The sequence below is a fragment of the Eimeria necatrix genome, genomic scaffold (genome assembly GCF_000499385.1).
Source record: "Eimeria necatrix Houghton genomic scaffold, Enh_scaff62, whole genome shotgun sequence".
In the NCBI taxonomy this organism is placed as follows: Eukaryota; Apicomplexa; class Conoidasida; order Eucoccidiorida; family Eimeriidae; genus Eimeria; species Eimeria necatrix.
In genome coordinates, this window is record NW_013654473.1 from 93,745 (window position 1) to 116,778 (window position 23,034).

General features: G+C 51.5%; 5 protein-coding genes across 5 annotated transcripts; 3 read left to right on the top strand and 2 right to left on the bottom strand.

Moving 5' to 3' along the window:
* Positions 1-373: 373 nt before the first annotated feature.
* Positions 374-2,353, bottom strand: ENH_00067550 (nucleoside diphosphate kinase, putative; the record flags this gene model as incomplete). Its single annotated transcript, XM_013582356.1, has 4 exons — positions 374-597; positions 761-864; positions 1,408-1,664; positions 2,288-2,353. The coding sequence occupies 4 exons, from the start codon at positions 2,351-2,353 to the stop codon at positions 374-376; spliced, it is 651 nt and encodes a 216-aa protein (XP_013437810.1).
* Positions 2,354-3,347: 994 nt separating this feature from the next.
* Positions 3,348-4,984, top strand: ENH_00067560 (hypothetical protein, conserved; the record flags this gene model as incomplete). Its single annotated transcript, XM_013582357.1, has 2 exons — positions 3,348-4,078; positions 4,312-4,984. 2 exons carry the CDS (start codon positions 3,348-3,350, stop codon positions 4,982-4,984), a joined length of 1,404 nt encoding a protein of 467 aa, XP_013437811.1.
* A 2,472-nt stretch (positions 4,985-7,456) lies between these two features.
* On the top strand, positions 7,457-10,872 carry ENH_00067570 (hypothetical protein, conserved; the record flags this gene model as incomplete). The annotated part of the gene is made up of 12 exons (XM_013582358.1): positions 7,457-7,461; positions 7,605-8,319; positions 8,440-8,503; positions 8,611-8,695; positions 8,831-8,906; positions 9,046-9,125; positions 9,233-9,326; positions 9,495-9,592; positions 9,875-9,990; positions 10,148-10,191; positions 10,348-10,476; positions 10,801-10,872. The coding sequence occupies 12 exons, from the start codon at positions 7,457-7,459 to the stop codon at positions 10,870-10,872; spliced, it is 1,578 nt and encodes a 525-aa protein (XP_013437812.1).
* A 1,452-nt stretch (positions 10,873-12,324) lies between these two features.
* On the top strand, positions 12,325-14,917 carry ENH_00067580 (hypothetical protein, conserved; the record flags this gene model as incomplete). The annotated part of the gene is made up of 3 exons (XM_013582359.1): positions 12,325-12,651; positions 13,084-14,461; positions 14,559-14,917. The coding sequence occupies 3 exons, from the start codon at positions 12,325-12,327 to the stop codon at positions 14,915-14,917; spliced, it is 2,064 nt and encodes a 687-aa protein (XP_013437813.1).
* Positions 14,918-16,685: 1,768 nt separating this feature from the next.
* ENH_00067590 (hypothetical protein, conserved) lies at positions 16,686-19,009 on the bottom strand (the record flags this gene model as incomplete). The annotated part of the gene is given in 2 exon segments (XM_013582360.1): positions 16,686-18,302; positions 18,308-19,009. Coding segments are annotated over 2 exon segments (2,319 nt in total).
* Positions 19,010-23,034: the final 4,025 nt, after the last annotated feature.

Here is a 23,034-nt window from a genome sequence, read left to right on the forward strand (position 1 = left end):
AACTGGGAGCTCCTGCGGGTGTGAGTCGTTAACCTTGGAGCTCCCCAGAACTGCTTGTTTGTGTGTCCTGGTGGCGCTTCAGGTGTGCAATGGATAGTTAAGAGCCTGCGTGATAGTGTACTGTGGGCTTCACCTGTTGCGGAAGCTCTGCGTGTGACTTGTTATGGTATTAAAAGCGGGGCAGAAAAGCCAAAACTGCAGCGACTCTATGCAATCCAGGCGCTCGTGCACTTTGCTACGGAGAAAGCGGGTTATGTGCATGTTCAGGAGCGTAGACTTTGGACTTTATTGGGAATTGATTGGTGGTCAACCGTTGGCTTGTCGAGCCCAGTGCGGGTGACGGTTTATCAGTTATGGTTTTGAGTTCGATGTTCTAAGCTGTAAGCACCTTTTCAGTGTGGCCGGGGAACAGCTTCTGTATATCCCTTTTCCTGGGCTGAAAATTAACGGATGCCAAAATTGTGAGGCCCTCTTCCAGCAGCAGCACCTCCAAAGCCTTCTCAGGACACGACTCCCCACGCGCTTCCGCTGCTGCAACAGCTGCTGTCACGTTGGGTTTTACCAGCAGCACTGAACGCTCTACTTCAGACGGCTTCACTGTAACACAAGAAGCAGTGAAGCAAGAGCTGCAGTGGTGATACGGCCATGGCCATCTATGCGATCCAGCAAAACAGCGCCACAAATTGCATGAAGTGCAGCAACCCACGCAGCGGCAGCAGCAACAAGCGAAGCAGCAACTGTGGCAGCAGCAACAGCTAACCTGAAGGGTAGAAGAAGAGTACATCTCTTTCAAAGGTCCATCTGCAAGTGCTCAGATAAAACTGCTGAGGTCCAGTGGGTCCAATGCAGAAAGCTTTGCGAAACCTGCAGGACACGGTCGTACATTTAATGGTGAATTATTACTAGTTCCAAGTGCCAGGACTGAAACGTCAAGTTTGAAGCTCTAATACGTGAAAAAGAGGCTCAAGTGAGACGTTCAGTAGCATGCGTTTGCTTTTGTCTCTTTGCTTCCCCTTAAATGCTCATTTAGTGTGCGCTTCTGTCCCCTGCCCTTATTTTATGAAGCTCCTTTGGGGCAAGTGTCTGAGGATGTGACGCGCTGTTTGTCTTTTTCTGTGGTTATCGGCTGCAGTGTCTCTCTCTTAATTGTTTGCCTCTGCCTTTCAATGTGTGTTGCAGTCTGTTTCCTTATATGTCCCCATTTGCCTGTTCCTTTTTTTTTCATTCTGTCTCTGTTTTTGTCTGTGTCGGTATTTCTGTGTCCGGGCCACACTTTCTGTTTATGCCTCCTTGTGTGAATGCCTTGTGTATAGTGGATTCATGGCTTCCGTTTTTCTCCACATCGTTGTTTCTGTATACATATCTCTACAGCTAGCTAGGGATGGCAGGTGCACTCAGGGGCCTCACGCTTCAGCCAAGCCGGTTTCATCTTCTTCTTGCGCGTCATCATCGGCGTCAGCTTTTGCTGCAGCAGCAGCTGCATCAGTTATTGATGTAGTAGCTAGTGAAGTCGCAGCAGCAAGAGACTCAGACAGCCGCTTACGCGTCTTGCCTAGAGGGTGCTGCAACAAAATGATGGCTGACAAACCCCGTGTAAGCTCTTCGATAAACTGGGAGCGAATCCATCCTTCAGGAGTTTCGGGAAAAGCTCCACTCGCCTCTTCCTGCAGCAGCAAAGTCCTGAACCCGAAGACTTAAGCCCTAGGCAGGATTTTTGGCTCCTACGTGAAGCAGTTAGATTGCTGCTTCCCTCTTGTCACAGCAAGAGCCATTAATCCTAGCCCTCATCTCTCAGCTCGAATAAGAAGATTAAGCAGAGCTTGGCCTTGACCCATAAATCCCAAGCACTAAAGTTTGCAGTACCTCAGTGAATGCGACGGTCTTTGTCCTGATTATGTCATAGCACATGTCTAGCAGCAGCTCCTCCACCTCTGCTGCCTGAAGAAAAGCCCAGAGTTCTCCTTCTCGTGTTTAGTCTGTGCAGTCAAGCCTTCACGGCATGTTTCCTTGTGGCGCATACAGCTATCACGGGCTTGCGATGTAGGAAGGCCCTCAAATATCAATAAGCGTTAGCAATTCGATCAGGCCAGCTCTGGTGTATATGCAGTAGATTTTGAAAAATATTGGTCAGCGAACCAGGCAACTCTGTTTAGTAAAGTCTACACGCATGCCAGCTCGTCCGTTGAAATACCCAATTACACTAGCGGATGGATGCTCTTTTGGGCTTGAGAGTATCTGAATTGATCGCAGCAGAACTAGCAAGTGAGAGTTACGCGTAGCGCTATACCTTCTTCTGTCGCAGAATTTCTGGGAAGAGGAGCAGCACAGCTCCATCTCCCGGTCGCGCCGCCATGGCCAGGTTAGCCTCAATTACTTGCAGTTGGCCCACTCTTAAAATGCGTACTAATCAGAACACTATTAGCCAGGTACGCGAGGAGATAAAGGTGTGTGCGTGCTTCTATTTGCTGCCGTTTCCGTTGCAGTCGTACGTGAGGCGGCTGCTGCTTTATGCTGAGTTGACAGTCATTTCAACCACTCATGAATTTAGCATACAATGGATGCAAGCAGTGTTGAGGCCCCCATGAAGCTGTGAGTTGGTCCTGCGGTGACCGCCAGAGGCGGTGAGGGGGCTGGTGACCCGTAGATCACACGTAGGCGCTAACTCTAAGTTCTTCGAAGTTAGAATATGTATTGATATTGGCAATCATAGTGTTCACTTTTATGCGGGGCTTGCAGCTTGACGGCTTTTACAGCAGTTCCAGATCCGGTGTTGCACTCGCATGCAGCCCCGGTCATGGTTGGAACCGCTCGAATGCCGGTTTCCGTGCAGCCATGGTGCCACCCTGTGCTCTATGACTTCAGGATTCAGTTTAGATGAACACTAGCTGCTGGCTGATCAGCTGTGTTTTGTCCTTTGCAGCCGTCTCATGTTCAGTGCCCACCGAGTGCGACCAACAACCAATGAACGAAAGGCCAGCGGAGGTGTCGCCTGCTCGTGGCTTTACGTAATCTGAAATGAAACAAGAGTGTTAACACATATAAGGGTTAGTCTTAGTCCGTAAACATGCAATAGCGAGGCCTACTTCCAGCCGCACACTACAGAGATACACTAGACGTCTACACATCTCGTGAAAGCCTTTCGATTCGCTGCTCCGTCCGAAAGGCAAACAGCAGCCCTTAGGCATCGGGCGGCATGAGGAGGTTGATGTTGCTGTCTCCCTTGCCAGCTGAGGGCGGCTGGCAGGAGCGCGGGGACTGGGACCGTTTGAGTTTAGATTGACTGTAGCAAGAGCAATAGCCCTAGCAGCAACGACAGCCGCAGCAGAAGAGCATGAAGCCTTTGTCTGATGATAGCACCGGCAGACGTGGTCTGGCGGGGGGACGTGGGGGTGACCTACGCGGACCCTGATGAGGTGCTTGAACCAGGCGCACTGACCGTGGCGTATCCCCTATACTCGGTTGACTCTGAGCTGTCTACAGAGAGCTCTAATAGGCAGTGGACGTGTAGGCTTTTGCCGTGTTTGCCGCCGCTGGGGTTAGTTGCTGCTTCTGTGGGTCTGCAGCTGGGCGCAGCGCTGCTTTTATTGGCAGCCGCCACCAACGGCATGAGACTTCACGGGCTTCTCCCCAACATTCTGGACCCTGAGCTGCCGTCTATCTACATTTACGTGCTACAGAGGGATCCCAAGACGTACGCCTGGTGTTTGGCGTTTGTGTTGGTGGCTTTGCTCCTGATCTTTACGTTCGCTGTTGCGGTTGCGGGCGCTGTTGCGATCTACCTCGGCTGCTGCAAATGGGCGAAAGTCCTTCGCGCCCTTAGCATAGTGCAGTCCCTTATTTGCCTTGCTACCACTGTCACTTGTGGTGCGTGGCTTTGTGGCTACGCCGTGGCTCAGTCTGCCCAGCGGACCCCCGCAGTTGTTGCCTTCATGGTCCCCTTTAACTATGGCACCCTGCTCTTTGTTAAGACTCACGAGCACATTATCAGAGCAGCAGGTGCCATGACAGCAGCAGCAACAGCAGCGAGCGCAAGAGCAGCAAGAGCCACATGCCATGACACTGCAGCAGGCGCCGCCACGTACGTACAAAATGCTAACGAGCTAGACAAGCCTCTATAGCGTAAACCAAAGTTTAGAATAGTTTTCTACTTTAACTTCGTACTAAGGCGTAATGAGCTTCTTCAGACTTCCTAGAGGCCCCAACTCAAGTAGCTGACACTCCGCGGATATGACTGCAGCTTATGAAGGCTTCAGTCGCTCGCAGTTTGCAAACTGGAAATTACATTTCCCGGTATGTGCTTTTTGTGTCCAGGACGTGTTTCGCGTTGTTAGTGTCGTGGGCAGTGACTTTTCTGCTGGTGCAGGGGGCAATAGGGGGCCTGGCGCCCCCCGTGTTTGGAGCTCCGGCGGCTTTGCTATCTGTTGCTTGTCTCCTATGCTTGAATTTTGGATGCTTGGGGAGATGGCAATTCGCGGGACTGATGGGGCTGTTTGGAGCGGCGGCGCTGGTTGCGGCTGTCGCTTGGGCAGCCGCTAAAGAGACATATGTCGTCAACTATAGCAACAGGGCCCACAAAGAGTCATCGCTGCTTGCCCAGCTAAAAACCTTGGTGAATTTAGCTCAGTGGGCTACTGCCCTGGGCCATGAGGTCGGCGTGGCTGGCCTGGTGCAAATGGCAGCAATGCAGGTCTTCCTTTGTCTCTACCCCGCAACACTCATGTTTGCTCGCGCCTTCGGGCCAAAAATTAATGCCTACAGAAGAAAGAGAAGGCAGCAAAAAAGAGACAGGGAGCTCTGCGAGGCTGTTGCTCACGCTGCAGCACACCAGCCACACGCTCACGCAGTGATCGAGACGTGCGCTACACCAGTGATCACCACACCGGTTGGGCCCCCTCCACCCCCGGCCACATTACCACTGCCTCCCCAGTGCCTTCCTCCCCAAAAAATACTCGTGCCGCCCCCGCCCCATGCAGTATTGCCTTAGTTGCAGCATAGAAAGGTGAAGGAAGACTCTGGCAAGGGAAAAAGGGGACCAATACATTCAGGCTAGGAGGGGCACGTAGTTTCCTGCTTGCACGCTGGAGACAGGCTAATCTGATTTCCGGTGCAGCCTGAAGCTCGAGGGGCACCCACAACCCACAAGAGCGTCTACTAAACGAATCATAAACTCTGAACACTTTTTTAATTCACTCGAAATTATTTAAAAAGTCAAGCACATGTGGCTTTGGTCAGGAAATGCCTGAGGGAGCCAGAAAGCAATCCGTTTGGGTATCGCTAGTAAAGTACTCCGTGAGACAACACTTATCAGGAGGGTCTTGGGGCTTTGAGTTGAGACAGGAAAGTGGGCCTTCACTGCCGTGACAGCAGAACTAAATGCTACATTTATTTTAGGGGCAACAGCTGCAGCTGCTTTTGTTGCTGTTGTTAATCCTGCAATTGCGGCCTCAAACAGTCAAGGTACGTGCAACATTTAATACGAAGACATCAGGGAAAGCTCAGAGCCAGACATCTGTGAGCGATACTTCTGCTGTAAAAAGCTACTACTACCAATGAAGTCAAGCTTTAGCTGCTGTAATTTAATTACTACCGTTGAAACCTCTGCCGCAGTGATGCAACCTTTGCTAAGCTTGGGCAGGCATTACCCTAGTAGTACGCAGCAGCATCAGAGACAATAGCAGGCGATGCACGCTGACACAGAGGACTACCATCTTGCCCACTCCCACCTCCCAACAGTGGGGCTGAGAAGAGAAACGCGATCAAGTGGGGAGCAGGAAGGCAGCTGCCACCATGGTCCACGTGTCATAAAAAGGCCTGAAAAAGCACTGAGAAACACAGAAATAATATCCTCAATATGCACAACGCGTTATTCATGAAGGCTGAACACAGTAGCAGCGTGCTGTTCCAGTCAAAGGGAAAAATCCGCCGATACAGCCTTCGAAAATAAACACGGCTGCTTTAGTTCGATTATCTAAACAACAAATGTCAGAAGCAAAAGGTAAAGATCGTTGGCGAAAAGCTGCAACTAGAGCAGTGGCAAGAGCAGTAACTGCTGCACGACTTTTCTGTGGACAGCACGGCGGGCCAGTGGCCTCAGTGAGAGCGCCGTTTCCTTCGGCATCCCTCCCCTTTCGTGAAGCTGTAAAACGAACTTAAAAATTGTGTGAAATCTGCTTTTCTATAGAGCAAAACACTGTGGAAAGTGATTATGCTCAGACGATCGCCTGGGCTCAGCCGCGACTCTCTCCAGGCGGGACGCATTTGCCGCGCTCAACGCTACTGCTCCAGCACCTGCTGAAGACAAACACAAAGGCCAGGAAACAAACAAAATTAAATAAAACCGTATGATATTATTTTTCATTTCTGTTCCATAGTTCACCAGAAACAGTTGCACGCGTTGGAGACTTAGAGACTCCATTGGACATAGAGGCGGCAGCGGGCGGGGCGGTCTGCTGAGGCCTCAGACCTTCTTGGTTCCCGCTTGCATGGATTAACACCTAGTAAATGATTATAGTATGGCCATTTTTATAATTTAGATTCAATTGGAACAGGCAGACGAAACAGGGCGTCTAGCCCCTCACTTGAGTAGCTTGCCGGCTGGTGCCGAATCTCGCCGTCCTTGCAGTGCATGTGCGGTGGCTTGATGATCCACAGCCCACAAAGCGCTTACCCACAAACATTATATCATTGAATACAAGCTCTAATCCTCCAAAGCAGCTGAGATTGGGGGCGCCGGGAATTTTCCTGGGGCCAAACTGCGTCCAGGCATGCGCTGCCGACTCCCTAGGAGGCAAACTGGAGGCACAGAACAAAACAGCAATAAAAAAGTTAACTCAGATACAGCATGTTTGGGCTTATTCTAGGGCTGGCAGCTCTCTTTCAGCTGCTTCATCGAGCGAATGGCGCGGGTGAATGTTGAGGCTAAGAAGTCTCCTTATCATTAGCTTAAGAGCCTGATTGTCACTGTCTTCTTGGCACCGCTTTCGTTCTCTAGGTTATATATCTTTTTATCTCTTTTTTACTTACAATTTCTCTTTCTCATTTGTGCCCTCTGTCATTTTGGCGCTTCTTCCTCTGCCCGCACCTCCATTCGTGCTTGTTTGTCTGCATTTCAAATTTTTATTTTTTCTTTCTGCCCGCTTCCCAATTCATATCTTCTCTCCGTTTTTCCGGTGGATCTTCGAGCCTTTGCATGTGCTCTTCCCTTATTTTTGTCTGCTGTTCTATCCCCATTACGGGGCTAGGTATTTTCTGCCACCGCATGAAGTTGTGCCTCCTCATCCGCAGTTTCCACTGGTTTCCTTTTCGTTGCAATGCCCTCTGCGCTACGCGTATTTCTGCAGAAAGAGAGCCTATCCCGACCCGTAGCCCCGCGCGGGCCTTGGAACCTCATGACGCCCCGAAAGTCCCCTTCTCTTCTCCACGCTACCAAAGGCCTCTTTCCCTTTCAGAGAACCCAATGCCGTAAGTCTTTTTTATAAGATGGAGCAGTTTGGCACAAAAGTACGAGATCATCAGGGGCCCTCTTTAGATCGCAGTGTGGGACAATTGTTCCCCTGGATGCACTAGTGGGACTGAGATTCATCCCTTGTTTATGCGTTTTCTAGGGAAGAAGAGGGGCCAAGCTGCTTCTGGTGGCTGACGGTCGACAAGCCGGAGTCGGGCGAGGCCTTGCTTAGGACCACTGGCCATTGGCAACACGGCCAAGGGCAATCGCAACAACCTCAGGAATCACAAAAGCAGCAGTGGCACAGGAGATCTCTTCACCTAAGGCTGCATGGTAAACCCGTGGGGCAAGCAGCAGTTCAGTCATCGCATCGAGGGGAGCAGCGCCAGTGGCAGAAGGAGCAGCGGCACAGGAAATCTTTGCACTTCAAGGTGCACCGAGGATCGCTGAACCCAGCAAATGGTGAACAATTGTTACAGCAGCAGAAACAGAAGAAGGAAACGCAGCGACACCGGCAATCTGTGCACTTCCAGTTGCACTCTAGCTCTTCGGAATCAGACGACAGCGACACGGAAGGACCATTGGAAGAGCAGCAGATGCAGCGGCAACGTAAGCCTGTGCGTTTACAGCTCCGTGTGGACCCACAAGATTCCGACACAGACATCCCTGTGGAGGCAGAGCAGCAGCAGCAGCAGCAACCCGGTGATACTCCCGAGTTTAGCGACTCCGAAGAGAGCGACTGGAGCGACGGGGAGACGAGCAGAGAACAGGGGCCTTCAGCGGCAGAAGATGAGGCCCCCGCACCTGTAAATGGGCCCGTTGACTTGCGAAACCTCGAAGGATCATCCTTACCGGCGTCAGTTGTGAACAAAGCGGTGAGCACGGTTGGGGTTACCCGCACTGGTTTGTGTGAGCGCGCGAGCTCGCTTCATAGGAAGCTGAAGATACACCTGATAACTAAAAATCATCGTATGAGTTGCTGCATTTTTCCCCAGATTACAAAGATCAACAAGAGATATGAAAAGTGCGGGGAGACAGCCAGGAAAATGACACGCTCAGGTGAGTCAACTCTGACGATCTTTATCGCGTCTGCCCGGCGACCCACAAGCAACAGCAGCACTAAGTTTGCGGGGAGCAGCAGAGTATGTATAGGGGCTTGTCTGCAGAGGAGGAACTCATCAGCAGTGTCGTTAGTCGCTGGGAGCAGGCGGGTTTTCCACCTTTCAAGATTGAAGGGATGACAGTAAACCCGTAAGGTTCAAGCGTCTGCCGTTGCTTCGCTCCTGCATATATGCTCTGCCTGTGGCACAAGACAATGCGCTCGCTTTACTGGGAGCCGGGTCTCTCAAAACTCCTTTTAGCGCCGGCATTTTATTGTGCATCCAGAGAAGAGCAAGGAATCATGCTACACAACGAAGCCTTGACTCCTAATCTGGTGAACGTTTTCTTGAAGGCCCTCGAGGTGAGTGCCACATCACAGCCTTGTAAACGCATCAAACTCGAGCTGCAGCTTCACACGCAGGCCGCAGCTGCCGCTGCACACCCAACTGAAAGTTCTGCAGATTCTGTGAATCTGTGCTGTTGTGCATGTGGCCTTGCAGATCAACAAGACACCGCTGACGACGCCAAAGTACATGTGTTGCCTCATAGCTCACGCCCACGAGCAAATCAGTGATTTTGAGTCACGGGGAGGCTGCCTCAGACTCCATAAGGCAACTTGCGCAGAGTTCGTTGACTTTTATTCAGCAGTACGGCTGTGGCTGGCTGCGGTGTCGTGTGGTGTTTCAGGAGGAGAAGACCAAAGCAGACAAGCCTGACTGTGGAGTTGGCTTCAAAACTTCTCTCCCCCGTTCTGTCCCCTGAAGACAACGAGGCTATTCTGGTGAGGAATCCTGCTTAGGTGCAACACCATAGGCTCTGAAAGTCGTCAAAGCGTGAAGAAAATGCTTTACGACGGCTGCTGCAGGCTCTCAACATAGAGTATAGGACTCCCAGCTCGTGGCTCAGAGGTTTTCTGTAATGGGTGTGCCTGCTGTCTTGCGGGTTGCAGGAAGCATTGGAGACCCGCGGGGTGCTGGAAGCCCAAGTAACTGTCTTGCCCTTACTGAGCGGCTCAACGCATTATTCAGCTCTCATTCTGGACACCATGTGGGGCTTCACGCTCCCAGAGTTCTAGAAATAACTCATTTGACTTTGCGCTGGTTCATTACATTCACTCTAGTAACCGCCTTTTTGTCTACGCCCACTCGCGGTTTTATTCAAAGTCTTAATTTTTTTAAGGTCGTCAACAACAGGATTTGCATAGCCTTCAGTATCTACGCCACGATTTAAGCACTAGCTTTTTTCTGCCAAGAACTGCATCTGCTGCTGCACTTTCTGTGGATGGGAATCACTGCCACCTGCGCTGGATTCTCCTCTGTGCTGCTGCAGCACGGGCCCCAATGCGGTGCTGTTCTTGCTTCGTTGGTTTGACCCTTTCGGAGAGCCAGGAAAGATTCCAGTGCAGCACCTGCTCCCCCTGCTCAAGCGGCTTGCAGAGAAGCACGGTAAGCCAGGACAGCCAGTTCTGGGAAATCCTCAGTTGGGGTAACCCATGCACATTCACTGCAGGCAGCATAACTGCCTTGCGTCTTGCTTTTATACGCGTAATGTGCGCCTTTAATATAATCACTCGATACCTCTCCATATGCTGCCGATCTGCAGGCCTCAGGGTCTACAGCCTCTATCGTACCAACTTTGATTCCGAGGTCTGATTGCCTCAAATTCGCCCCCTTAATGTCACTATTAGTCCTTTTTTATCGCTGTAGATTGCTCTACATGGCAGTTTGCTGCATATTTGCGGCAGGCATTCTTCATAGCATTGCCCTTAAGGCTGTCGCGGCGGTTTCTCCGTGTGTTCTTAGCCGTCGATCGCTGCTCAGTATGACGAGAGAGACACAGGAGTCCTCTGCTGCATGATAGCAACACAGCTGGCTGAGGGGTGCTCACCCATGGCAGAAGAAGGCGACGCCTTATACTTCAGAAAACAAATGGTAAGGAATATCAGCCCTAGCAGCGGCCCCCGATGGCTTTAGTAAGCTGAAGAGTCATTCTGTACCGGCTGGCTAGCAGGATGCATGAAGGGCCTGCAAGCGAAGAACAGTAATGCATGAATTTCCACTGCCCGTCGCATGAACGCGTGGAACTTTTCAGTGGAGGTCACTACTGCTTGGACGGCTTCTGCAGACACATGCAGCTCCGCTTTGAGCTAGAAAAAGGAGAAACCAGAAAGAAAGTAGAGAAAAAAGCCAAGGGATGGCGGGTTGCAGCTTGTTCTTTTACACTTCCGCCTGTGTTTTGCTGTTTGCTTGTTTCAGCTTTTGAAGCTTGACTTCGCGAGCCGCTGGAAACGGGCGGCATCTACAGAACGAGGCGGAAGTAAAAACTAAATTTGTTTTGTGCCACTTAGAACTCTCTTGAAATAGCCTTTCTGCGCCTCTCAGAATGTATTGGAGGCGATGTATCAGAACCCGTCAAAGGTGGTTGAAGCCCATGCCTTTGAGGTACCCGTTGGGCTAGGGCAACACAGCGCAATTCTGCCGAAGGGTTTCAGCGACCTGAATCGTGTCTTCTAACGAAATTGAACCTATAGATAGGAGACAGACTAATTGCAGGGGCTGGCAGTAGCTTGTGACGATTGCGGCGGACTCTGCTGTAGCAGTGGTAGGGACCGGATACGACAGGGAGCTGAAGACTTTGATAATGCACAGGTTGAAAAGCGGAAAATGGCCTTGGGGACAATCAGTACATCCACGTCTACGCTATTGCATCACGCTCGGCATAGAGACGGGCTCATTGCTAGATTTATGCGGGGGAAGGAACAGCTGACTTTCAAGTATGAGCATATTTTACAGTTTACACCAAGACTTAATTATGCTTATTTACACTCACGTGCGTATTACTGTGAATGTGTATAACCTTACATGTGGCGCGGCAAGCCTTAGCTAGAGTGGGGCAGCCAAGGCGCCTCGTGTGGAGGTTCCCAGCCGTAGAAATGGAAAAGTGCATAGCACAAACAAATAAATGGCAATTATGCAGTCAACGAACTCCACTTATTTGCAAGAAACTAATTTGAATGAACGGACGTACTTGAGCCTTGGCCTTGGCCGACAGCTGCCTCACAAGCACCGCCGAAGGGGAGACCAATGGGCAATTGCTGACTTGGCAGCAATGTGTCATTTTCGGGCACTCAATTGACTGTTTCAAGCCTTTCACGCAGGCTTTCAAAATTATGCTTTTCAAGAGACCCATTATCGATAATTCGGAACCGAGAGACCCCTCCAACATTCTGCATACAGCCAGCCAACAACGGGCAGCCGACATCCTGCAACCGTGGAATCTCGCCACTGTCTGGGATTCGGCGCTGGCACTTCATTCTAACAACAAAAGAATAAGTGCGCAGGATGGGCCTCGGCCAAAAGACAGCTACAGGTTGCCCATTAGCCGATTCTCCAAATGCCTACAAAGCTAACGGTAACCCTTTTTTGCCTCCATTGCTAGACTCGCAGCACCTTGAAAGCAGTCTACGCAGCAGTAGAACCATCCTGTGCAGCTTCCAAATCCAGCAGGAAACGGGTGGAGACCTATTTTGGAAACGAGGCCCGCAGCCAGCCCTGGTTCTCTGTTGTCCCCAAGCGTTGTGGTGGGCGCTATACGACATGAACTTGAGGGGGCGACCGCGAGAAACTGACTTTTTGGGGTGTATTTGGACTGAAATCAAGGAAGAAGGAGCCTAAAACACGAAGACAAGCATCAGAGGGAAGAAAAGAGGAAGCAAAGCGAAGGGGAAAAGATATAGGGAGATAAACTAGGGCTGCAGGCTCAAAAGGAACCAAGGCCTCATGTCGACAGACATGGAGGACCCAAAGGCGCCGCTGAAGGGCTCTAGTGACGGCAGCTGCGCTTCCGTTTCTCGCGAGTATGACTGTCTATATCAGTTGGAGCTCCGTTACTGGTCGCTGGGTACCATGAGGAAGGTTCTACGTTTTGCGGCCTGCGTGGCCCTTGCAGGGCAGCTTGCTGCAGCTTTCTTCTGCTTTGTTGCCTCTCCTTGGGCGGAATCAGCAGACAAGACGCAAAAACTGAGACGCTTAGCATGCGTGTTGCTCACCACCTTCTCGGGCTGTTGTCTCCTTTGCTCCATTACCGCAGTACTTGTCGCCTGGGTCGTAAGTCAAGCATGCATGCAGCAGCAGATCTAAAAGCGCTGACACCTGACCTCTCTTGGCATTAATTTGCCGCGGCGCACTCTTGCTAGCTTGGCAAGCTGATAACTACCAAAGCAGAGAGGCAGATCCACATAGGACAGTGCTGTGATGATGCAGGCAAAGACAGAACTAAATGATCGACGCCAAACCCACACATAAACAGGCACTGGCTAATTTTTACACTGGAATGCAAATATACAGGCATATGCGCACGCAGAGATATGCGTAGTTAAGAATACATATGTAGATTTACATGCACGCAAGCGTGCCTGTACATGCGTGCGTCCACTCATGCATCCATGCATGCATGCACGCACATTGCACTTTGTCTAGTTTGTGAAATGCGCCCAGAGAGCATTGCAAGGCTGGGAATGCGCTGTGCGTCTGCCTCAGACGAGCTGCCGTGCGCAGGTGGGCAACGCCTTGTTATTTGTGGGGACTCACCTCAAGGCCATTGTCTTTTCATCTTGTGCTTGCGCCGTCTCTGCGGCGTTGCTGAAGTGTATCGGCCTCCAATCATCTCCATTAAATTTGGCGGCCGCTGTGGCGTCTTGCAGCCTGCTTTTGCTGCTGCTCCTGCTACAGCCGGTTCCCCTCGGGAAGCTTTGGGCCATCTGCGTTGCAGCGGTGTTGCTGTTCTTGGTGGGCACCCAGCGGCTTTTGGCTGCTCTGGCAGTGGATTCGCTCCCGCGTGGTTGGTTCACGTTTGTGGGTTACAGTCACTTGTGTTGGCTGTCCCCTTTAATTGTAGCAGCATTCCTTTCTGCTATGTTGCTGTTATCCCACTACCTCCAGCTGTTATTGGCCACTGCCCGTGGCGGTTACTATATCTTCTGTCCTCCCAACCCTCACCTGCACAGCTTAGACACTTTGGCCGCAGATGCTGTATCTGGCAAACCTCTGTCCCTGTCACCCCGCAAGCCCATATGCCCGCCTTCCCCGGACACCCTCGTCCAACTCTTAAGGGAGAAACTTACTCCCCGCCGCCTCGGCCCTGCTATGGCTCAACAACGAAGAACTGTAGGAGCCCCTGCCGTTATTGCTGAGAGGCCGAAGGCCTTAGAAGCCCAAGATAATGCCACAGGAGAAGAAGCCCCACTACAGAAACGGGCGCCTACGGAGGGCGCATGGCTTGTGGCCCTGTGGCTCAGAGGCCCCTTTTTCATAGCAAGCTTTGGGGCCTTATGTGTTGCGACGTCGCTCCTGTTATTTGCACTTGGCGCCGACTCAGCAGCAGCACAACACGGCCTCGCGGGCCCTGCTGCATTTCAAGACGTCAAACGGCTGCTGCTGCCGCAGGCTGTTAGGCACCAGCAGGAAGAGCACCTGACGAGAGTTTCGTTTGTCGCACTTGAAGCGCATGAGTCACTAGAGTCAGACAGCGTGCATTCAGCGTTGCGCTCTCCCCAACAGAAACAACAACGGCAACAGCTGCCGCAGCCAAAGCAGGAGAACACTAAGTTGCCGCTTTCAGTGGTGCAGCTCCCCCGGAAGCAGCGGCGAGGGCATTTCCAGTCCAAAGTACTGCAGCCATCACACCCGTCCTCTGGTCTTCTTCCTGCTGCTAGTCTTGCTTCTTCTGAGCTGCAGCTAAGGAACCCCAACTTGTACACAATGGCTGAAGAATCCTTCTTACAGCTGCGAGTTAACCAGATTTCAAGCAGCAGCAAGGAGGAGCAACCGAGCTCGAAAACAGCAGCTGCTTTTTTGCTACTGGCGTTTGTGCTACTGCTGCCTCTCATAGGCACAAGCCTTGGCGAATGGTGTGAAGGTAAGGTGCAGCAGAAGTAGTGCGATCCTTTTTTTTCAGGCACTGCTGTCACTACAGCTTCATATGCTTGTGAGCTTGCGCCGCCTGTCTTTTGTAGATCTCTTCTTTGCACACATGGTGCTCATCAAGAGAAACCCCTGGATGATTTTGCCTCCCCCAGCGCTGGTTATACAGCCACACCAGGCAGAAGCGGTGGCTGCTACGACACCAAAAGCAGAGACTGATCGCACGAACGTTTCAGATCCATTGCTGCACATGGCTCGAGAAAGAATGAGGCACCAGAGTTTCCTTGGCCTTGATGCGCAGGGCGAGGAGGGAAAACAACCGCAGCAAAAGCAACAACAGGGCCAGCAGCAGCAGCCTTTGTCACAGGAAGAAGACGGGGAGGAGAAATGGGAATCAGAAGAGGGACAACAACCGCAGGCTAGGTCCCCGCTTCAGACCGGCACGTCGTAGCCTTGCAGTCCTTACAGCAGCCGCAACAGCAATTGCAGCAGCAGTGTGTGCGTGGAATTGGAATTAATCAAGCAGGTGTTGTTTTAAGCTTTAGCTTTGGATAAGTGTTTACGACGAAACGTTTTGGGCACAGCAACTGGCTGCCTATCTGTTTTATACTTGAATATGGAGTTTAACATGTATTCAGATGTACTTACTTCGGCTGGCTGAGCTATTTGCAGCTTAGCTGTGTAACTGAGAAAATCGAGCTTGCAAATGAACATACTCGTTTTCGATGCTGCAACTGCTCTGCAAGCTGAGCTTCCCGTCTCCAAACTGCAGGGACTGCACCACAACAAAAGTAGCGGACTCATCCAAAGTCGAGCGCACTCGCATGCTGCGTAGCTTAGTGCGCAGCAAGTGCAGCTGCTGTGCTGCTGCTGTTGCTGCTAGTACATTTCCACAGAGCGGTACAAGCGTCAAAGGTAATCGGCCATAAGTTTTCTCGGCTATAGGTGCAGGCTGCATGTCTTGCTGCATTTTTCAAGTTTTAGTCTTAATTCCTTCAACTAAAAAATACTTTTTGGCACTTCCAAAGGAAAGAGAAGTCAGAAGTAGGAGTACCAAGAGGCGGCAGAATAATGCGCATCGCCGTATCTCCCTTAGCCGCAGCTAAAACGCATCATCCTTTGCTAAGGCTGCCTTTCAACAGCTCAAGGGGTTCGTTGCTTTGCAGCAGAGTGGCTGACCTCATCTCAGTGGTCACTAATTCTGCTCGTCCAGAACAGCAGTGGAGAGTAAGTGCTATGCAGGCGCCTCTACCACCCTGTTAAAACTCATGTAGCCTTGAATGTTCTGTCTTCCCAAATCCTTTTGAACAGACATATCTCAATAGCTCTTGTTAGGCATTGAGCTCAAAACCGTCTGCCCAGGTGTCCATGCTGCCATTCTGTTTCCTCAACCATGTATACACAACTACGATAAGTGTATAATTTATGACTGCCACTGTACGCTGCAAGAACAACGGCGCCCACTCCACATCTGTTTGGCTGATTGGCATGGGAGAGGCTCCCAACGAAGTGGCAGCAGCTTCTTGGAGGAGCCTTCTGACCCTAAAATGTGGAAGTGCCTTGTGTGTGTAGAGCTCTCACTCTTTATTGGTGCTTGTAATTTAACGCAGCTTTGGGTTTTCGGTGTTTCAAGGGGAACGCTACTGTTAGTTGTCTGCCGCAAGTACTCAAAGTAATATTTCATGCTTGTGCGCTAGTCAATGCGTCACCCGCCTCAACGGATTTAACTCTTCGAAACAGAAGCACATGGCCGCGGCCGGCCACCTCAGGAGCAACTGTTGGTGCAGCAGCAGCAGTACCTACTGCTGCTGCTGCGCAATCTACACGGCGTTGGAATGTGGAGCGAGCTTACAGCAGCAAGCGAATTCGGTGCGGAATTCAGTTGGACTCAGTTTCCCGCTTTGTGTATGTTAACACTTAATATGTAACTATGTGTGAACTCGGGAGCTATTGCAGCCCTAGCTGCGATGACAAGCTGCCTCAGCTGCTGGTATATAAGCTGCTGATGCTGCAGCTGTGAAGTCTATAAAAGCAGCGAGTGCGCATGACATACGAAGGGCAGCTACGCAGCAAAGACGAAGACGATTAGTCGTCTCCGGATGTTTGCCAAGGGCTTCTGAAGGCCTTGGCGATCCCAACTAGAGCTAAGAAAGCTAATAGGAACAGTGTCACCAGTGATGGGATAGGGAAGGGAGAAGGGAAAGCTCTACAAATGGCACTCAGGCAGAGTCGCAGTGCGTGGGGGTGCAGCGGCTGATCAACGTGTCGCTGCAATCGGCTGTGGTCAGTCTGCTGCAGGAGACACCCTCTTCATCCTGCATTGAATCCTTGTGCTGTAAGCAGCTGTGCTCTGCTGCCTCTGCCTCTGTCCCGAAGGATAGGCCTGAAGGCGTGATGGCGGGTAGCTGCTGCTGTTGCTGCTGAGGCGGCAACGGGGAAGCGGTCGTCGCTGCAGCAACAGTAGCTGCAGCTGCTTCGTCTGCTGTGCTGCAGCTGGCGTGGGTTTTGAGGTCGGCTGGTGACCGTTGCCTGGCATTAAGTAGTGCGACTTCAGGGCCGTCTTGGTTGTTTGCCTCTGACCTTGGACTCTCTTTTCTTGCAGTGTCAGCAGTGGTGGGGGTAACAGCTGGAGAGTTTGCAGAAGAGTTGCATTCTGCAGTGGCCATGGCACCGCAAACTGCACCATTAGGAACTAGGCCCAGCTGTCTTTGGGCCTCTTTGACGTCCACGTTTCCCTTTGCGGATGGCGCAGTTGAGACAACTGTGCCGTCGACAGCTATTTCCGATTCTGCTTGTTGGGAAGGCACAGATTGGTGGTCGTGTTCTTGTTGTTGCTGTTGCTCCTTGCCATCCCCTGAAGTCTCTGTACTATGTACTTCTGTGCCTCCACCTGCTTCATTAGTGCTTTCATGCGGCGCTGCTGCTGTGGGCAATGGAGCCACGAGCTGGCTGAACTGTCTCAGCCTGTCAATGGCCATATCCCTGGCCTGAAAGAAGCCGTGTACTGCGCAGGTGTATCCCTTCCATATGCGGCGGCCACTTGTCGGGTCTCGAACCCTCGCGTACCAGCGCCCGAGAACTCTATTGTAGTTTAGGTGCGGAATTCGCGGCAGCTTTCTCGCTTCGCTTTCCCACCTCAACAGCTGCGCCTTGGTAGTTGTAGCGCGAGGGGGTGCAGTGGTGTTACCTCCAGACATGTAGCCGTCGCCGCCGGGTCCCTTGACCCGCGATCCTGCGGCATCGTTCCCGTCCTTGCTCTGTACCTTTGGCATATTGCTGGCCTTTCGTTTTCTTACTAAAGACTTTCCACTGCACGCGAGTCGCCCACTGGAGTGTCGTCCATTCTGTTGTTGTTGCTGCTGCGCCGCATGGCGCGCGCCCTCTGCTGCTGCCACCTGCAGAAGACTCCTAGGAAGTTCTATGCGAAGCGCTTCTAGCATTGCGGCACTGCAAAGCTTGGGCTCCCTCCGGGCATGGCTGGGGGCACCGGTAGATCCTAGGATTCCTGGGACCTCTTCCTTGGGAAGCCCGAGAAGAGTCGCGTCGGGCATTGGTACGGGAAGAGGACCCCAGGGAGCTTCCAAAAGGTCGAGCGCCTCTGCTGCTCGAATGTAAAAATCTGCAATGCGGCTGTGTAGTGGCAAAGCCCGAAGAAACTCCCCATCACGCCACTCTCCCAACAGGGGTCGCGAGGCCCCCGACGGGGAGACACAGCAAGAAAAACCGTGTAGCCGACCTTCGCGGAAATGTCCGAAAAAGGTTGGGCCCTGGGGAACCAAAAAAATGCCTGAATACACGAGAAACGCATGCGAACCGAGCAAGCTACCAATATGTTGCTCTAAGTGCCGCTGCATCTTTTTTTGATGTCGAGCACGAGACGCAAGTCCCTAAGAAGTACAGTCATGTTCGTCAATAGCCGGCAGCGAAGCACATATTCAAAACAAAGGCAAAAGGCGAACAAAGATACGAAGAGGTGCCAACCTGGCCCGTTTTGTTTGTCTGCCTCGAAGCTTCCCTTGTAGACGAAACCGCTGGGGGTGATGAAGACGCCAAAGCCGTGAAGCCGATCACGGGACCATTGACCGCAATAGACCGAGTTGTCCGTGTACCTATACACTCCGACACCATCAAGGGCCCCGTCAGCCATCTGGCCACAGTACCAACTGCCGTCCTCCCAGCTCATGAAACTGAGGGGACCCCTATCCTTAGGCAGCGACTCAGCAAGTTTGGAGAAAAGAGCTATGCTCAGTTCCTGCAGGAGCCCTCCTTTGTCATTACAGGATTCGAGCGAGGCACTAGGGCGGCTCGTAGTAATTATTTTACTGGCGTCAGCTGCTGCTGCAGAAGCAGCTAGCTGCGTGTCCCCAACCTTGGTCTTGATATCTGTGCACGGCTGCACCGAACATGGGGAGTGAATCCCGGCAGCAGCAGACGCAGACCTACGCGCGGCTCTAAGAAGCCATGACGCATTGTCACGAGCTGCTGCTGCTGCTGCAGCTGCTGCTGCAGTGGGGGCCGCAGCGAGCCCGTCCGATCCGTTCATCGTACGGTTGAGCTCCTGCAGCGCGAACGCGGCGCTCTTTCGAGCCCGAGTTGCTGCACTTAGGTTGACGCCGCTTACTCAGTGTCCAAGCACGAAGAAAGTTTCGTGCCGTCTCTGACGTCCGCTGGTGCCGAGGTAACTAATCTCGCTGCTGAGTCGCGTGGTAGCGCTGTGAGCACTCTTGGGAACTGTCGCGCTCAGCAGCTTCCACGAGTCGATTCGCTCACAGCGTGCCTTGGTTGTCTGTGGAGCATGTGGCTACGGAAGAGGAAATGTGCAGCAACTTAAGCCTTGCTGCATTTAAACGGGGGCGGGTTGGAGAGGGTGGCCGGCACCTGCGACATTCCGCGACTCTCAGTGCCTACCTGAAGTAGAAATAGTGGCAAAAGAGCCAAGAAGCGGTACCTGTGCCCCTTTTAGCGACGTAGAGATGCCTGCAGAGCGCTCCACTGGAGGTGACCGCTGTAGCAACCGCCAGCAGTGGCGAGTAGTGCGCTACCAGCTCCCAAGGCAACTAAAGAGGCGAAAATTCCCCTCCTCTCAGACACCAGCTTGATTTATAGGGCCTTAAAAACTTATTGCAATCGCTGTACTGTACGGTGGAATGCACGGGGCTTCACCGGCGGCGGCGGCAAGACTTTCAATGTCTGGCGGCGGCCAAGCGGGTGCTGCCAGCAGAGGTTTAAGCTCAGCTACTGTAAGTGAATTTAAATAGATACTTATAAACGAAAGGGGCTAAATGGCGGGCAAAGACGACCGTTTCCGCGCCATTGACACTGCCTGCTGGCCTGGAGGCGGCGGCCTGTCGGCAGTGGCAGATGAACTAGGAGCGAGGCAAGAGCCGCATAGAGACCTCTCACCTTTAAATGTATTAAAAATGATTTTTAATTTTACTTGATAGTTTGAAACAGAGAGTGATGCACTGAGAAGAGGCGCCTTCGCCCGCCGGCAGCCCCACGGGTCATTTCGGCAGACAGCAACTCGGCGCTTCCGATCGCTTGTCTCGGCTGAGCCCTCCGCGGCTCCAGGCCATTTGCTTGAAATTGCGTAATCAAATTCGAAGCTCAATAGTTGCAACTATTCAGTATAGTATATAAAACTAGCTGACTTGAGCTTGGAGAGGGCCTGTTGTGAGTTGGCAGACAGCTGAGTTGCGTGCATCTGACTGTGGCCTCCCCTGTGTCACTCCTGCCAAAGCAGTGTCAGCACCTGAGGCTCCTAGAGTGCGGACTCGATCACTTTCTGTGTATTAACCTCTATCAAAGTGTGATTCAAGACTTTGTTAGAGACTTTTACTTCGAATTTGCCATTGTAGGCATGCCCGTGAGCCGCTGCTTCGTGAACCAACGGGTTCCAACGTGTTTCAGAACCCAGCTTCTCTGGATTTCGTCAGTGTCGGTGGGCGTGGTGTTCCTTTATTGATTTCGCAAGCAAAGTTTTGACCCCTTATGAATACAGCTATAAGGGGGCTGGTGCGGGCAGGTCTACTGCTGATCATTAATAGGGAGCATCATTTTGTTACGTTGTGGTCCGTAAGAGTCGTTGTCAATTTTTCCCCCCTCGAGATGCATTGATAGTGAGGAATTTCATGGATTTTATGTCAATAGCGGCCGATGGGATGTAATTTAATCAAAAGTGGCCTTTCAGACGTGTACGCTTCTATATGCATTGTGCTCTACAACACCGTGGGGCCCATGGGTTTTCTGCAATTGCTATTTGTTCGGCAAATCAAGAATCATTCTTCTGCCACATCTTTAGGGTTTACTTTCATGACATCTCTCATTAATCTTGCTGCTTACTTATGTCTGAACATTACGGATGTTGGAGTGATTTTTCTCAATCGATTGGCAGTTCGTTGTCAGCACTACCATCATGGCTGTTTACGTCATAACCGACGGTGGCTTAAACTGATAATTTGATCTGGGCTCGTTTCATCGGACTGCCTCTGTTATTTCGATTGACACCGTTACGAACTGATTTCATGAGAGGGCAAAGCTTGCTACGCGGCCCAAGCCAGTATGAATAAGAAACAGCTCCTGAACAGCGCACCACCAGTCGTCGCATATCTTGAACAACAGCTCATGAGACCAATTTTTAGGATGGTTTGTTGCTGTGTAGGGAGATAAAAAGCACCACAATCATCCTCTTCATTTTAAACTGCTCTGGGCATAGGTGGCGTCTCGCTTTTTCGTGAGACCTTCTTAATTTAAACAATTACAGTTACCTCCCCTTAGCCTTCAGCTTATCAAGAGGTTCCTAGGTGTGCCAGGAAGTAGACGAGTGTAACGGAAAAATAAAGACAAGTAAGAGCGAGACGACGAACGAATACAGCTGACCCCCAGCTTGTTGGCTTCAAGTGAATTTGCAGGCTGCAACACGGCTTGAAGTGATCTGCAGGAAGCACAGATTCTTAACACTAGGCACAGTGTCCGCAGACTGGAATGAGCTGTAGCATGAGCCCCATGTGAGCGAGTGCATCAGGAGCTAGTGAAGATGGTCCTGAGGAAGCTAAGCGCACGGAAGCTGGCGGTATTAAGAGGAAGACGAATACACCCAGTTAGTCTCTGACAGTTAGTGTCTTACTGCAAGTTTGACCACCGTAGAACACTAATAGACGCACCACGCCGCGTCGCTGCTTCCCAATTGCCGGGAGCGCTCTGCGACATAAGGTTGCCTCTGCGGAGACGAGGAGAATAACGGAAGACTTAGGTGTTTCTCGATGCCAGAAGGATCGTGGTAATTCTTCCTAATGAGAATGCGCACTGTTCTGCCGCCAGGACGGCAAGGAACAAAGATGCGCGGCACACTGGACTGCTTGAAAATTCCCGTGGAGCTGGCTATTCGCTCTGGCCTGCAGCCAGGCTTGTCACCAAATTTTACGGTGTTTTAGGATGGCTCGACATGGGTCATTACTGACGATCAACACCTCCACTGCTTCTTAACATGCGTCTCGATGCCCAAGCAGGATTGCAGGACTTCCTCAACAGTCCTGTAGTGCAACAGGCCTAGGTTTGACTTTTATAGCAGGTCCAGTGGGACAATTATTGTGGGGTCGTGCTTTGTAATGCTGACAACGTAAGGCGTGAGTGAATATATTAGGGGAGTTCACACAGACGCATAGGTGGCATAAGTGGCCGTTGACCATGTGGGGCTCTTGGCCCATGTTTAACTCAAGACAATCCTACTTTTTTTTGCGCATTGCCTATTTGCCTGACTTCCATGAAAAGCACCGGCCATACCAGGAGAAGTGCTAAACAGCGAGAAAGAAGAATTCACAGGAATTGCCATGGAATGCAGTTGACCACGTCACCATCCGTGTTGGCTGATTTGCCGCTGCTGCGTGATATTTATCTTCTCGAGTCCCCGTGATGCTTCAATGTAGCCCAGAATGGCTACGCTGTAGATGAAATCGCTTGGGCCGTATCATCTCTTACGATGAATTTTGGCCGAGTTTGGCTATAGCGTTCGAGTGCCAGGATGATTTTCCTCATTAGTTTGTTCTACCCTAAAAAAACTATATTCAGCAATCAAAACCTGACTTACTTTATCTTCAAAACGCACGGATGAGCATGCGTACGCTTTGGTAGGGCTGTCAGATCAAGGGGCCCCGACGTGAGGGATCCCAGATCTCGGGGCCCCGCAAACATGTATCCAAACCAGGTGTTGGCAATATAAAATCTAATTGCTGCCTTCTACAAGTTTCAAAGTAGCTCTTAGAGATATTTACACCGGCTTTCAGAGGGGGCTTTAACTCCCGTTAGATTCGCCGTAGCAACCGCGGCTATGTGCTGCTGTTTCTGCGGCTGCTGCAGTTTACGCCTCACCATGACGAACTATTTAGAATGCAGATAGTCCATGCTTCCACGAGAGCTTTGAAAACCTGATTTCTTAGCTCTCATAGAGTTGACAGGACAGGAGGCGTCGCCGGTGCGGCTGCTTTTTCCTAAGCTGCATTGTTTTTGGTATAGCAGCAGCAGCAGCACTACAGGTTCCTGCAAAAGTATCAGGCCTGTTGCACAAGAGCG